This window comes from Tiliqua scincoides, chromosome 2, assembly GCF_035046505.1.
Source record: "Tiliqua scincoides isolate rTilSci1 chromosome 2, rTilSci1.hap2, whole genome shotgun sequence".
Taxonomy (NCBI): Eukaryota; Metazoa; Chordata; class Lepidosauria; order Squamata; family Scincidae; genus Tiliqua; species Tiliqua scincoides.
In genome coordinates, this window is record NC_089822.1 from 84621361 (window position 1) to 84636294 (window position 14934).

Consider the following 14934-nt stretch of genomic DNA (forward strand, 5'->3'; position numbering starts at 1 on the left):
ACAGGAGACCTTCCAATCAGGAAAAATAAGAGCAAGGCCCTGAACATGGACTCTAGGAAATGATGACAGGTCAGTTTTGACCAATTTTATTTTTTGAAACACAAGAACAAGCAAGGAACTTCATCTACATTTAAAATGAACACTGCAGAAATAGCAGGAATTTTTCAATCAATTATTTGAGACAAACAAGGAGTATAAGACTGCTGTTGACACTGAAGCTCTTTCCACACTCCTGGAACTTATAGGGTTTCTCCTCTGTGTGAGTTTTCTCATGGACCTTAAGTCCACCACTCTGACGGAAGGTCTTTCCACACTCCTGGCACTTATAGGGTTTCTCCCCTGTGTGAGTTCTCTCATGGACCTTAAGTCCATCTCTCCGACGGAAGCTCTTTCCACACTCCTGGCACTTATAGGGTTTCTCCCCTGTGTGAGTTCTCTCATGGACCTTAAGTTTACCAATGTAACTGAAGCTCTTTCCACACTCCTGGCACTTATAGGGTTTCTCCCCTGTGTGGGATCTGTGATGGAGTATAAGACTGCTGTTGACACTGAAGCTCTTTCCACACTCCTGGCACTTATAGGGTTTCTCCCCTGTGTGAGTTCTCTCATGGACCTTAAGTTCATCTCTCCGACGGAAGCTCTTTCCACACTCCTGGCACTTATAGGGTTTCTCCCCTGTGTGAGTTCTCTCATGGACCTTAAGTCCACCACTCTGACGGAAGCTCTTTCCACACTCCTGGCACTTATAGGGTTTCTCCCCTGTGTGGGATCTGTGATGGAATATAAGACTGCTGTTGACACTGAAGCTTTTTCCACACTCCTGGCACTTATAGGGTTTCTCCCCTGTGTGAGTTCTCTCATGGACCTTAAGTTCATCTCTCCGACGGAAGCTCTTTCCACACTCCTGGCACTTATAGGGTTTCTCCCCTGTGTGAGTTCTCTCATGGACCTTAAGTCCACCACTCTGACGGAAGCTCTTTCCACACTCCTGGCACTTATAGGGTTTCTCCCCTGTGTGAGTTCTCTCATGGACCTTAAGTTCATCTCTCCGACGGAAGCTCTTTCCACACTCCTGGCACTTATAGGGTTTCTCCCCTGTGTGAGTTCTCTCATGGACCTTAAGTCCACCACTCTGACGGAAGCTCTTTCCACACTCCTGGCACTTATAGGGTTTCTCCCCTGTGTGAGCTCTCTCATGGACCTTAAGTTCATCTCTCCGACGGAAGCTCTTTCCATACTCCTGGCACTTATAGAGTTTCTCCCCTGTGTGAGTTCTCTCATGGACCTTAAGTTCATCTCTCCGACGGAAGCTCTTTCCACACTCCTGGCACTTATAGGGTTTCTCCCCTGTGTGAGTTCTCTCATGGACCTTAAGTTCATCTCTCCGACGGAAGCTCTTTCCACACTCCTGGCACTTATAGGGTTTCTCCCCTGTGTGAGTTCTCTCATGGACCTTAAGTTTACCAGTGTAACTGAAGCTCTTTCCACCCTTCTGGCACTTATAGGGTTTCTCCCCTGTGTGGGATCTGTGATGGAGTATAAGACTGCTGTTGACACTGAAGCTCTTTCCACACTCCTGGCACTTATAGAGTTTCTCCCCTGTGTGAGTTCTCTCATGGACCTTAAGGTCATCTCTCCGACGGAAGCTCTTTCCACACTCCTGGCACTTATAGGGTTTCTCCCCTGTGTGGGATCTGTGATGGAATATAAGACTGCTGTTGACACTGAAGCTCCTTCCACACTCCTGGCACTTACAGGGTTTCTCCCCTATGCGGGCTCCTTGGTGTGAAGACTGTGTCTGCACCCACTTTCTTCCTATCTGTTTCCAAACTGATGCTGTTGAAATAAGAAAGGAAATGCAATAAGAGACCAAAGGAAGAAATTGCAACTAGTCGGGGAAATCCCAAAAGCATTTGCTGTCTGACCAGAACTAGGGTCCAGAAAAGCCACTGCAACCTTTAACTGCAAGTGGCTTAATCAATATTCTGTTTTGCTTCTTTAGAGGCGAAGAAATCTCAGATAAATAAAGGCCACAAATAGAGAGGAGAAATAAGAAATATTAAATGAAAGCAAACCTCTAGTTCAGTGGTTTCCAAACCTTTTAGCATCAGGAGCCACAGGAAAAAAAAAATAGTTCACTTTACCAGCCACTCAAGCCTCTGTAGCTATAATGGTCATTGGGCAGCAGTGCTTCCCCCCACCGCTACTAGTGGGTCACAGATCCACAGTTTGGGAACTGCTACTCTAGTTCATAATGAAATTTCAGATTTAGGGGTGATTGGAGACTGCGTTCTACTAAGGGCGCAATCCTACCCTGCGCTGGAACAGGCAAGCCAAGAGGCTTGCGTTGCATCCAGTGCAGGATAGGGGCCGAAAGTGGCTCAGCCAAAGGTAAGGGAAAACTTTTCCCCTTACCTCTGGATAAGGCACCATGGCACCTATGAGTCTCCTCGGACTTGCACCACTTCCAGATGTGGCACAGTTCAGAGAAGACCACAGTTCAGTGTGGTCACTCCAAACTCCCCACGAACGGGGGTTGGGATCCTGCATAACTGCCGGGTGAGCAGCAGGGAAGTTCCATCCAGGAGGCAGGGAAGGGTTAATGTTTAGATTTTTCTCTGAGCAGGAGGTGGGAGTGGGCTCTCTTGTCCCTCCCTGAAGGAACTGATCACTGGACGAAGGATGGGCGGTCTGATTTTTTTCTTTGGATGAAGGAGGGCAGAAGGAGGAGCCCAAGGGGGCTCTTGCCTTAGAATTGGCAGGGGAAGCCCAGGGACGGGTTAAAAGGAGGTAGGGAAGCTGGGGGGGGAGGCGGTTCGTAGCAATCACACTTTCCAACCTCATGGCTCCGTTGCTACTTGGGAGGAGGAAGCCTCATTGAATGACTGGCACAAACGGGACTACTTCTGAGTAGAGTTGCAAAGAATCGGGTAGTACTGGTAAGCCTCGCAGCTGCTGCGCATGACCCCCTCCCTCTTGCCACTCCTGTCCCCACTCTCACGCAGTCCCTTTCACCCCTCCTGCCTTGTTTTCAGATGGGATGGGGACATCAGGGGAGTATTAAATGAGAACTCTGACACATACACACACCATAGCAGCAGCTCCATCTTTCTCGGCAGCTGACTTTTTCATGGAAAAGACTAGGGACTTGAGTCTTTTAAAGTCCCACCGTTAGGATTCATGTTTGCAATTGGTGAATTCGGCCATGCAATTGGTGAGGCACCAATGGTTTTCAAATATTATTTGGTCTCTTGATTCAAAGGAAGCTCCTAGGAAGTGGCTTTTATTCACTGGGTCAAATGTGCTATGTAAGCAAGGTGCAGCCATGTATGAAATGTGTTTCTTCAAAATATCTGGCCTGAGTGACAGAGTGGGTGTGGAGTGGGTGAGTGATTGCTCTCATAATTAAAAGTATGGCCTTCTTCTAAGCCTCTGGGATGTGAGGCCTCCTGCCATCAGACCAGTTTGGAAGTCATGCTACTGGCCTGGGCTTCATCAACTACACTGGACCTGAAAAATCAGTCATCTCTGGCATTTACTTCTCAGAGCCTTCCACAAACTACAATTCCCAGGATAAGGAGACTCATCACAGCAGCACATGATATACTGCAGACACTCACCCATAAGTCGATCCCATAAATAAGTCGAGGGCAGGTTTTGAGCCAACAATCATGGAATTTTCTATGACCCTCGGATAAGACGGGGTTAAACTTAGGGGGGTGTCTGACTATAGTTTTGTCTGATTTTACTGAAAAATAACCCACCACTAATTGTTACTTAAGAACTGTAGTCTCTAATTTATTAAAAACATAGTAAAATATCATAAGATACATTTTTATTCTTTCTAAATTCTGGTCTTCATCACCTTTTTGTAAGCACTATCAGAGTAAGAGCACTGTAAACAACATACCAGTAAAACAGTGGTTCCCAACCTGGTATTCATGTACTCCCAGGGACACTCAACAGGACCTTTAGGGGCACTTGAAAAAGAATGGAATAATGGTAGAAAAAGGCAGGTCATGCTCCAGAATGCCTTGCAAGACAGAAATGCCTTGCAAGGACCAGCAAGGCAGGAAGGGAGGTAGCTGGTTGGCTGTGAAAGCTCCACCAATAGCTAGTTTTTGGTCATCAATTCATGTATGAACCAGTGATTGAAAACCAGCACAGTAAAAAAGCTGAAACATAATATGGAAAGTGATCAATCACCCAGAATTTCTCAGCACACTTCTGGTGCAAAGCAGTGCAAAGGCAGAGTCTTCTGTTCTTCAAACAGATAAAAAGAGAAAACACTGTGATAAATACATGAAGTCTGGGCTTTCATATAGAGGAGATGAGGGCTTGTATTATTACAAACATTTTGCTAATATGAAGGGTACAATTTATGGAAATGGGCTGCCAAGGGATATGCAAGTGAAAAAGGCTGGGAACCACTGCAGGAGAACCATGAATCAAATCCACCTTTAAGGTGTCTGGTGTGTTAAGCCAGAAGCTCTGAATACAACATACAACCCATAACACATAACTAGGAGTGTGCAATTCAATTCACAGCAGAGAGATGCAACAGTATATATTTGCAACCCTTTTTACTCAGAAGTAGACCCACTGCTTTCCATGGGTGTTATTCTTAAGTAAGGGTGCACTGAATTGTAGCTTGCTTCAAATGGAAAGGAGGATTCCCATCCTGGTGTTTCAAAAAACAGATCAGCTTTGCAAGCATTTGCAAAGCAGAACCAGGCTGTAGCAGAAAGAAGGATAATAAAAGGTTAACAAATTGCTTCTAAGGAGCTGTGCCTGCCTGCTGCTTGAGAAACGTGGCGCCCGCCTGCTGCTTGAGAAGCGAAACTTTTCAGAGTTGAAAGACTTTGCTCTCTGATTGGCCCGGAGATAAGGCAAAGTGAGAATTGGAGCTTGATTACTTGGCAAAAATTTCACGTACTATAGGCGAGTATCTACGGTACGTCTGAGATATTTTCCTCCTTCTATGCTCTGTACACTAACTGTCCTTCAAGGAAAGACATTTTTCTTCCCTGTATGTTTTACATGAAGTTCCAAATTACCCAGAGACATCTGTCCTCCTGCTGCTCTCCCATCTGAGCTCTCAATGCCACTTCACTATTTATGCAGGAATGCTTATGATCTCAGGTGGGGTCTGCACACAGAAGGAGAGCCCAAACACAAGGGGACATGCCCTCCAAAGCATGCCCTCCTTCTCCAAAGGGCAGCCAAGGAAACTCCAGCTAATTTATGGCACCATGTCCCAAGTTGGGGTAACCCTCCTCCTCAAGAGACCTAGAACTGGACTGGCCAGAAGGGAGGATGTGGGGCCATCAGGCATAGCAGCAGCACATGGCCATCAACTCCCCTCAGCAATATCCATAGGAGCAGAGGTTCCTATCTGGGGCATCTGACAATTAAGGGCTAGAGCAGGGGTCTCTAAACTTTTCAGCCAAAGGGCCGCATGAAATATCCAGCACAGTGTCGAGGGTTGGGAAAAAAAATTAAATATGGAATTTAAATAAATACATTAGAGATGGAACTTAGATGAAAGAATAAATGAATGAATAGGCTCAAATGTTCAGGATTTCTCCAAGCTCCAACACAGCCCAAGAAATAAAGAACTCATTTAAATGGACCTGCATTCCCCCACCCCACAAGCACAACTCTGCTTGTGTCAACTGGGCCAAAGGCTCTCAGGGGATAAAGGCTGGCCGCAGGCCAGATAGAAGCTCACTGCGGGCCGCTTCTGGCCCCTGGGTCGGGGTTTGGCGACCCCTGGGCTAAAGTATCCTCCTTACCTACAAAGACCATGTTTTCATAATTCTCCATCATGACAGACTCATATAGGTGCCTTTGGTATGGTCTTAGCAGAGCCCACTCTTCGTGGCTGAAATATAGAGCTATTTCTGTAAAAGAAACTGGGCTCTGAAAGAAAAAGGAGAAATGTCCTATTAGCAAGTCAGTCTAGGCCATGACTGTAATCCAAAGCAAGATGTATTCTGTTTCCCTGAAAGGACAAAATATTTCTAAAATTGAAAACACATTCTCACACACATTCCCTCTTCACTTTGCATGTCCACTTTTTGGGTTTCCAACTCCAATGAAGATTCCCACATTTCCTGTAACATGCGCACACAAGGGGGAAAGCAATGGTGTGCAGGGTTTTGTGTTGAAGACAATGGCAAGTCTACGTACTTCACAAAGAATTAAGGTGCGCCAAAGTTTACAGGAAGTGTTTAAGAACTAAAACAGAGTTTCAACTTGGATTCAAAATTCTGACATACTCACTCTGGAAGTGTACAAGGAGACTTCAACCATCAACATGTATACATAATGGAGCCCAAAAGAAAGCAGCTAGAAAGAGGAGAAAAGGAGAGGGGAGGAACCTCTGAAAAAGAAGAACGGAACAGAGAGGAGTGAAATGGATGGAAAGAAGAGATGTCATTAGATGAGATTGACTTTACTTAGGAACCTTGGAGAAGGAGGGGAAGATTTTGGGGTACAGGGAACAGAGAAAGTCAGCGGGGTTAATAGGAAGGAAGCAAGCATATGTGGTACAGTTAGTCCAGAATGAGGCAAAAACCCTGCAGCTGGGAATGTGACAGGAGGAGAAACTCAACCTGTCCCTTGAAAATCTCCCTTACCTTGTCTGAATGAGCGGCAGCCATGTTTGTTCCTCCACAGGGTTTGGTTTGCTTTGCTTGATTCTGTTTCTCTACTTTCTGTCAGGGAGAGAAAGCACATGAGGTTTTTAACCTGGTATACCTGCTTCATGGACATGCTTGAATCCCTTTCCACTGTTTGGGGTGATGGCTGCAGAGGGGATTAGGCAGATTCAGGGAAGAACTTCATGGCCCTTAGTCCGGATGGCTGGAAGCCGACTGTCTTCCGATTAGAGGCTGTCTTGACTGGAGGAGGGTTGGGAGAGGAGCTTTTCCTTTCTGTGCTGGCACTGGGGGGCTCCAGCAACCACCCTGATCGCTGCCTCAGGAAAACTGATGGTTTCATAGGGAAGGCAAGGCCGGGGGAGAGGCTGGCAATCACGGGGGGGGGGGGGCAGAGGAACAGGATCCCCCAAGGGGGCTGCATGAGGCCCTCGACCAGGTCTTGAGGCTGCCAGTCCCACCAGGCTTCCTCCATAGAAGAAGGAGAGTCCAGCAGCCCTTCCTTCCTGGGCCTTCCCAGTGCAGCCTCCAGCCCAGCCCCGTCTCCCTCCCTCCACACCCAGAGCTGCCACTCCCTCCCTGGCTGGCCCCCTCCACACACCTGCTCCAGGCCTCCCTCTCTCCCTGGGCTCAGGCCTCCCACTCCCTCCTGCTCCCAGCCTCTGGCAAGGCCTTCCCCTTCAGGGTCAGAGTCCCAGTCACAGCATGGCCTCTAGGGAAATGTAGTCCTGATGCCCAACAGACCCTTTACATCAGCCTTTGTCAGCTCACAGCACACTGACAAGGCACTAAAGTTGTCAAGGCACACTACTACTTTTTAATTACATTATGTTACAATTGATTTAATTAATATAACTAAGGGTACAAGCCTAACCAGGTCTACTCAGAAGTAAGTCCTATTTTGTTCAATGGGGCTTACTCTCAGGAAAGTGTGGTTAGGATGGCAGCCTTAGATCATTACATGAGAATGAAAGAAATTCCCCAGAAGCTTGGAGAGGGAGGTGTCTGTAGTTTCTGGAAAGGTTTTGAAGCAGTTATGATGGGGGATGTGTGTGCAGGAGGGGAGGAGGGGGGGGGGAGAAAAGCATCACTTGCCTGCTCATTTATTCAAGAGTGCGAGCAAGCCTCTGTGCGTCTACTCAGAAGTAAGCCCCATTATAGTCAATGGGGCTTACTCCTAGGTAAGTGTGGATAGGATTGTGGCCCAGCGCCCTTCCTGCCAAAGCCTTGCCAGGGGAGGCAACGCAGGCAGGGTCACTTTGGGGCACTGCAGACAAGGAAAAGGGTCTCCCCAATCCTTTCCAGCCAGCTGCTTCTGGCTCCTACCTGCTTCCAACCTCAGGCTCGCTCTGGCTGCTCGCCCTCACTCCCGCCACGTTTCTCCAGCTTCTCTAGCTGCCTGGCTGGCTGCCCAATCAGCGCGCGGAGCAGGCACCAGCAACAGCAGGAGCGCTCAAGCCCCTGCACGGCTGCCCCTTTGTCTCCTGCTGTCGCGCCAGGCTCCAAGCCACCGCTTCTCCTGCGCGCGCAGCTGCTCCTTGGACCTTTGGATCCCTTCCAGCCGTAATTATGAATTAGACCCCTATGAGGATGTAACATTATAATCGTCTCCACTAATTGGTTTTTCTGGTTTCCAATGCTGTATTTCATTTTTCTTGTACTTGCAGCAAAGATTCTCTATTGAGCAGCGCATGCAGACTACTTGTTATTTATTTCCTAAGTGAGTTATGGCCTGGTGTAAATAGCTCAGTAAAATTGTATTTATTAGTTGCAACCTAGTTTGAATGTCTGCATGAAGCAAATACTGTATAATGAACATAAAAAGGAAGGTAGCTTCATTTGCAATACCTGGAGTTATTTCCGTTTTAGAAACTTGAAGAGTTTTTCTGATTATTCTTTGGAAACACATAGGAATGTGTTACTTGAAATCTAACTTACTCTTAGCAAAATACTATTTTAAGTGGAAAAACCTCTCCCCCAAAGTGCATTCATATCTTCAGGCCATTTCTCGAGGCCACTTCAGTTTTACAATTTATAAAAAAATTTGACACATTTGCATTCTGCCTCTCTACAAATTTAAGCAAGCACAAAAACCATATCTGCATATTTAAAAAAATCCACAGTCCAAAGCAGGGAAATGCCTTTATTAGGACGAGCCAAGCTGTGACATTTCAGACAGCCACCTATGCTGTTGTCATATCTAAAAAGAAGTTCAAAGCTAAAAAATAAAATCCCAGACCATTGCATGCAGGAGATTGCACCAGTAAGACACGCTGCATCTCTTTACTCGTACCTGATACAGGGTTGGCCCACCCATGAGGACAACTGAAGCAGCTGCCTCTGGCAGCAACTTGGTGGAGAGGGGGGTGCCCATCTCTATCTGCCTTCATGTCTGCTCCTCCTCCTCCCACTCCCTGGATTTCAAAAGGAAGAGGAGGAGAGAGAGGAAGAGGAAATGTGGAAGGGAGGAGAGTGTTGCGCTAGAACACCAGAAAGTGAGAGGAGCAGAGGCTGGCATATAATTGGCTAAAGAAGAGGCAGCTTTTGACATGCGGCATCAGGGCCTTAGGCTGGCCCTGTCTGATTGCATGCCCTCCTAAACAGATTTGATAGCCCTTTCTAAAGACCGTGAAGCATATATTCAGCTATACCTCACTGAGGAATTATGGTGGTCAAGGCTTTGGTTATGGTGATCAACACTGTGCTTATTGTCACTTTGTTCTCAAAGATGGTAAGAAAAGCCTGCAGTAACATGAACTTTGAAAGCCAAATCTACCATTTAGGTAGGATTGGTGGACAGGAAGGATATAGCAAAAAAGAAAAGAAATAATAGCTCTTCTATTCAACAAGATACTGGAATAGCAGATCTGGAACTCGGTCCCAAGTGATCTAAATCTGATGACTTCTTAGTCTTAGTTTATACCTGATAAAAATGGGAATACTCAGTAAAATGGGAAGAATATCTACTTAAATACCTATATCACAATGCTATTGTGAAGACAAACTTATATACTATTTTATGCATAGCAGTTTAATATACAGGTTGGATCCCAGTATCCACGGGGGGTTCCTTTCTGGATCATATTCCCCCTGTTTGCAACCAAACTGTACTGTTTCCAAGTTTGTAGAGCTGTTTTTAGCACTGAAAGACCCACTTCTGGGTTGCACAGAAGTTGCGCTTTCTTTCTAGACTGACAAACCCCAAACGCTGTAGTGAGGTAGTGTAACTTGACACTGGGTTTTTTATGATGCTTAGGGCGCAATCCAAATGCTCCCATCCACTGGCCTGGGAGGGTCACAAACATGCCATAAAGCACAACTGTGCCTCCTTTTGAGTTGGAGAGGCTGGCACAAGGACGCAAGTTGGCAACAGACAGTCCCAGACAGTCTGGGTCAGCTCTGGGCTGCTTGGATTTGTACCACCAATTTACTGCTGCTGCTGTTCTACTGGGGGGTAAGGGAAATATGTCCCTTTTTCTCGGGCCGAGCTGCAGCCAGCCCCAAACATGTGCTGGATACAGCACAGGCCCACTGGCTGCCTGTTCCAGCGCAAGTTAGGATTGCACTGCCCTATTCATGTCAGATATTTCCCCCTAATTCTCTCTCTTTCACATAGAAAAGCAGCATTAATCTCAATGTGTCTAATAAATAATCTCTTAAAATCAAGGAATATGTGTAGTCTTCAACGTATTTAATATTTAATTCAAATGTCCTTTTAAATAGGGTTATTTTGAAAAATAGACACTGTAATTGATCTTTTTAAAATTAAAAACGATTCTTTAGAAATCCATTTTTCAGGAAAAGTCAAGTTTTATCAACTCGGAGGCTAAAATCTCTTTCAACGCATGCAGTCCATTGTAGCTTCATTAATAATGCTGCTTCTTGTGAGGCAGTAATTCTGGTCCAATTCATTTCCCTTCTAGTCTTAGTCCAAAGGTTTCTTTTTTGTGCTCATTACTTTTGCATTGGTCTCTTCAGAAATGAAGCTCCGTCCTACTCAGGACACTTAATTACAGCAAACCCACCCTCTGGAAGTGAAGATTTGACTGAGTCATCAATTTCTCATTTAAAAGTACTCTCAACTGCAACTTTTCACATTCCTTGAGTGTTGTTGCACACCTTTACATAAGAACATAAGAAGAGCTCTGCTGGATCAGGCCAAAGACCCATCTAGTCCAGCTTCCTGTATCTCACAGTGGCCCAACAAGTGCTTCAAGAAGCATGCAAGACAACAAGACAACCTGTGTCCTTGTGTCCTCCCCTGCATCTGGCAATCAGAGGCAGCCTACCTCTAAAACCAGGAGCTTGCACATGCCTACCATGACTTGTAACCCGTGATGAACTTTTCCTCAAGAAATTTGTCCAGTCCCCTCTATCCTCCAATCCTCTGGCACTCATGGCTGTTTTAAGGTACAAGCTGCATATTTTAGTCAAGAGATCGGCTACTTCATTCTTTAGTTCCTTAATAACTCTTGGGTGGATGCCATCTGGGTACAGGTCTCCTTTGATCACAGGTCCCCACTTCAATCTGTTAGCAACTATCAAGTTTCAAATCTTCCTCTCCATGGAGCTTTTGCATCCTTTAACCTCTCTATTGCTATTCTGAATGATACCTATTTTTATTTCCATTAAAAGACTACAAGTACAGTACAGTACAAAGTAATGATCCAGTTGGCAAACTGATAGGGGTGGCACCTACTGGTTTCCACTGCTCTTCGTCTTCCCACTTTGTCAATTGGAAAAGGAAGTGCAGAGAAGAAGAATGCCTCTGATACTCTAACACAGGGGTGTCAAACATAAGGGCCCACAGAAGCTCTTTATCCAGCAGCACCATCAGCTGCTCTCAGCTGCTGAGCTGTGCAGAGGTGTCCCATAACTTGGGCTGTTCCATATCTTGAAAATATGATCAAGATTTGCATATTTTCTCTTCTGTCATTTGCAGCTAATGAGTTCCTGAGTAAGAGGACACCCAGGGGTGTCCAAACATTTTGGCAGCAGGGCCACATCATGTCTCTGACACTGTGTTGGGGGCCAGGAAAGAAAGAATTAATTTACAATTTAAAATTTGAATAAATTTACATAAATGAATATATTAGAGATGGAACTTATATGAATGAATGAAGGTCTTGCAGTAGCTCAAGACCTATAAAAGGCCTTGCACAAAGCAAGGCCAGTCTTTCCTTCTCTGCACTCTGCATCGCAGACGTGAAACAGCAAGTAGTGGAGGGAGCCCTTGTCCCACAGCTCAGGTGAAAAGTCAAACAGTTGTCCTATTGCTGATAGCAGTTGCATCGGGCCAGCACAGGCTCCAAAAAGTCTCTGGAGGGCCAGAGACTCATTGGAGACTCGGGGCTCCCTGAGGGCCTGATTGAGAGCCCCCAAGGGCAGCAAGTGGCCCCCAGACCCGGGTTTGGGCACCCCTGCTCTAGCCCCTTTCTCACACTTCTCCCTAATCTCCGTTCCCCTCTTCCTTTTAAAATCAAGGAAGTGGAAGGAGCAGAAACTGGGACATCACCAGGTAAGGGGAGTAGCATTTGGTGTGTCGCTACAAGCCCCAGGAGGTCTGGATCTGACTCTGAACTCAAAAGCTTGCTTAAGATTTTGCATTTATTTGGCTAGTACAAATAGAGTATTACCAGATTGTGGTAAGTTGTGATATTTTACTCGGTCCTAACCAAGTTATTGCTTTAGTGTGTCTTTTTTCCCCCTTATGGACCCTGAGGGCTATTTCTGGTTTTTTGTGCATTTTGAAGAAATGTGCTATTCCTGGGGGAGGGTGCTGCACTGCTCAATGTCATGCAGGCCTTCAGCACTCCATAAATAACTCACAAAGAAATTACAGCTGCATCACTTTTCTGTTTGCTGTTGTGCATTGCAGGAACAGATGTGGCAGATAACAGAACCATTCATACAAAGGGCTTGCTTAAGCACAGCTCAAAACTTCTCCTTAGAAAGAAAAAAAAGAAAATTAAAACTTAGCACCACAGAGCAATTAGCAAAGGTGTTAAGTCAACTTGCTAAGCAATCTGTGATATCAGACATGTAATCAACATGGGAGAAAATAAAAAGACACTGTAATTAATGATTAAGTGGGACTGTGGGGATGTAAAGCGCAGGAGGTTCCTGATAATTGAATTTGAAACAGACCTGATCTTTTCACAACAGTGTGTTTCCTGAAATCCATTTGTTCTCCGATTAATTTTTATCTGGAAGCCTTTTTATCAACATTGAAAACTTTCAGTTTGTTTCCCACAGTTTCCTTTTGTAGTTGTCTCATCACATACTTTAAAGAGATCATTCATTGTGTGAGCCTCTGATGCTACATTCGAAAGATCATACCTATCTAGTCCAGGGTTCCCAAACTGTGTGTCGGGACCCACTGCTGGGTCACAACCTGATTTTCGGTGGGTTACCAAAGGGTGATGGAAAGATCAGATAATTGCCTCAAACCTTGAGGCTATACAAAGATCAGATACTGTAGCTGCTAATCACCTTGCAAATAGCTCAGCTCCTGCAGTTTGCAAGATAGCTATGCTATAAGGAGCTGAGCTTGCAAGCATATGTAAATATAGAAAGAAAGTTTGAGGGTCTTTTTTCTTGTTATTAATACATATAAATAAATAAATAAATATTTCTTTCTAGATCTCCTTTTTTAAAAGTCTGGTAAACCTAGATGGGTCCTGGCAGAATGTTGTTTTAAAAAGCGGCTCCTGGTGCTAAATAGTTTAGGAACCACTGATCTAGTCAATGTAATGAGTCTATTAGGAATATTAATATTGTTATTAAGAGTGCTTGAAAACTGCTTTTCAAGAAGTAGTTCATAATTTACAAAGCAGTTTATGTAGCCAAAGGAAATAAATAAAACACTCAAGGGAAGATTCAAGCTCTATTCAGATATTAAATGAATGCATAGAGTTTTGGACCCTTCTATGTACAGAATCTTTTTTTAAATGTTGTATGAACACATAGAGAGGGGAGCAGGATTGCATGCACCAGATCTCCACATGTTCTTTGAAAGAAATTAGTCAGGAAAAGATTGAAAGAAATGCAGGTACAATGCATGATGTAGTGGTTTGGGAGTTGGATTTAGACCTGGAAGATCCAGATTCAAATTCCAGACCTGGAAGATCCAGATCCAAAGCTTCCTGGATGACCTTAGGCCAGTCACTCTCTCTCACCCTAACCTACCTCATAGGGTCGTTGTGAGGACAAAAGGAGGGGAGGAACCACGTACATTGTCCTGAGCTACTTGGAGAAAGGGTGGGATAAAAATACAGAGGGTAAATACATATTTTTAGATGAAAGGAACTGGCTGCCTTGAGACTTCTGTGTGACAAAGCCCTCCAAATACATCCTTGTATGCATGGGCAGCTTTTTCAGATCTTCTCATGCACACATGACTGTGTGCACAATCCTACTCTTCCCTCCTTGCATTCATATAACATCTGAAGGGGGTTCCAGGGGTCTCATTATCAGAATCATGAATGTGAAGCTCTATCTCATGGTAAATGAGCTTTGAAAAGGTGGTGTGACAGGAGAGATAGGCAGGGCAGCAAGTATGCCATGGTTCTGTGAAAATGGAGGTTACAGGACTCATTCTTTTGGCAATCTCTGCATTCAATTTTTTAAACATCATATTTCTAGTCCTTCCTGCTGCAGTACAGCAATGTGCTTGGAAGTGAGTGGGAAATGGCTGCTGAAATCTCAGAAAGCTAAAATGAAGAGATTTCTAGTGGCTAGGAGTGAGGCTTTAGTATCCTGCACAGCTGCTTCCCTTCCCCACAATTAGTAATGCAAAAATGATAAAAAATATGAGCCAGAGTGCACATGTGGCTTATTTCCATAATTTTTGCACAGGGTGCAAAATCAGGGTGACCAGATGTCATAAGCACAAAAGAGGACAAGGTATCCCAAAATGTAGAACATCCATGTAGGACATGGCATAATAAAAGCTAAAAACGCTCGCATATTGATTTTGTGTGGTTAATTTAAACACTGTATTACTTATTATTAAATTTAAAACTACATTACATATAATTAATTAAATACATGAAGGCTATGTGCTGCCTGCAGGGGCCCGCTCACAGGGGAAAGGAGGGCACAAGGCTAAAAAAGAGGACATGTCCTGGAAAAAGAGGACATCTGATCACCCTGTGCAAAATTTAGTTTGACTTGATGCAGAATTTGGACTGCCAAATTCCAAATTTTTTTTTTTTGGGGGGGGGGGATAACAATGACCTAAGACACTAGTGTTTTCTCATAGCTGTACTCT

General features: G+C 44.9%; 1 protein-coding gene across 1 annotated transcript; it reads right to left on the minus strand.

The window, feature by feature from the left end:
- Positions 1-172: 172 nt before the first annotated feature.
- On the minus strand, positions 173-9036 carry LOC136638564 (zinc finger protein 791-like). Its single transcript, XM_066612604.1, has 4 exons — positions 8956-9036; positions 6642-6719; positions 5796-5922; positions 173-1836 (listed from the first exon to the last, which is right to left on the minus strand). The coding sequence occupies exons 1-4, from the start codon at positions 9034-9036 to the stop codon at positions 173-175; spliced, it is 1950 nt and encodes a 649-aa protein (XP_066468701.1).
- Between the last annotated feature and the right edge of the window lie 5898 nt (positions 9037-14934).

Excerpts from the sequence above, each read along its gene's own strand:
- LOC136638564 (XM_066612604.1), bottom strand. The coding sequence starts at position 9,036 with ATGGGCACCCCCCTCTCCACCAAGTTGCTGCCAGAGGCAGCTGCTTCA. Across the intron at positions 6,720-8,955 it reads GTGGGCCAACCCTGTATCAG|AAAGTAGAGAAACAGAATCA; the intron begins GTACGAGTAAAG and ends TCTCCCTGACAG. Across the intron at positions 1,837-5,795 it reads TGAAAACATGGTCTTTGTAG|CATCAGTTTGGAAACAGATA; the intron begins GTAAGGAGGATA and ends TTATTTCAACAG.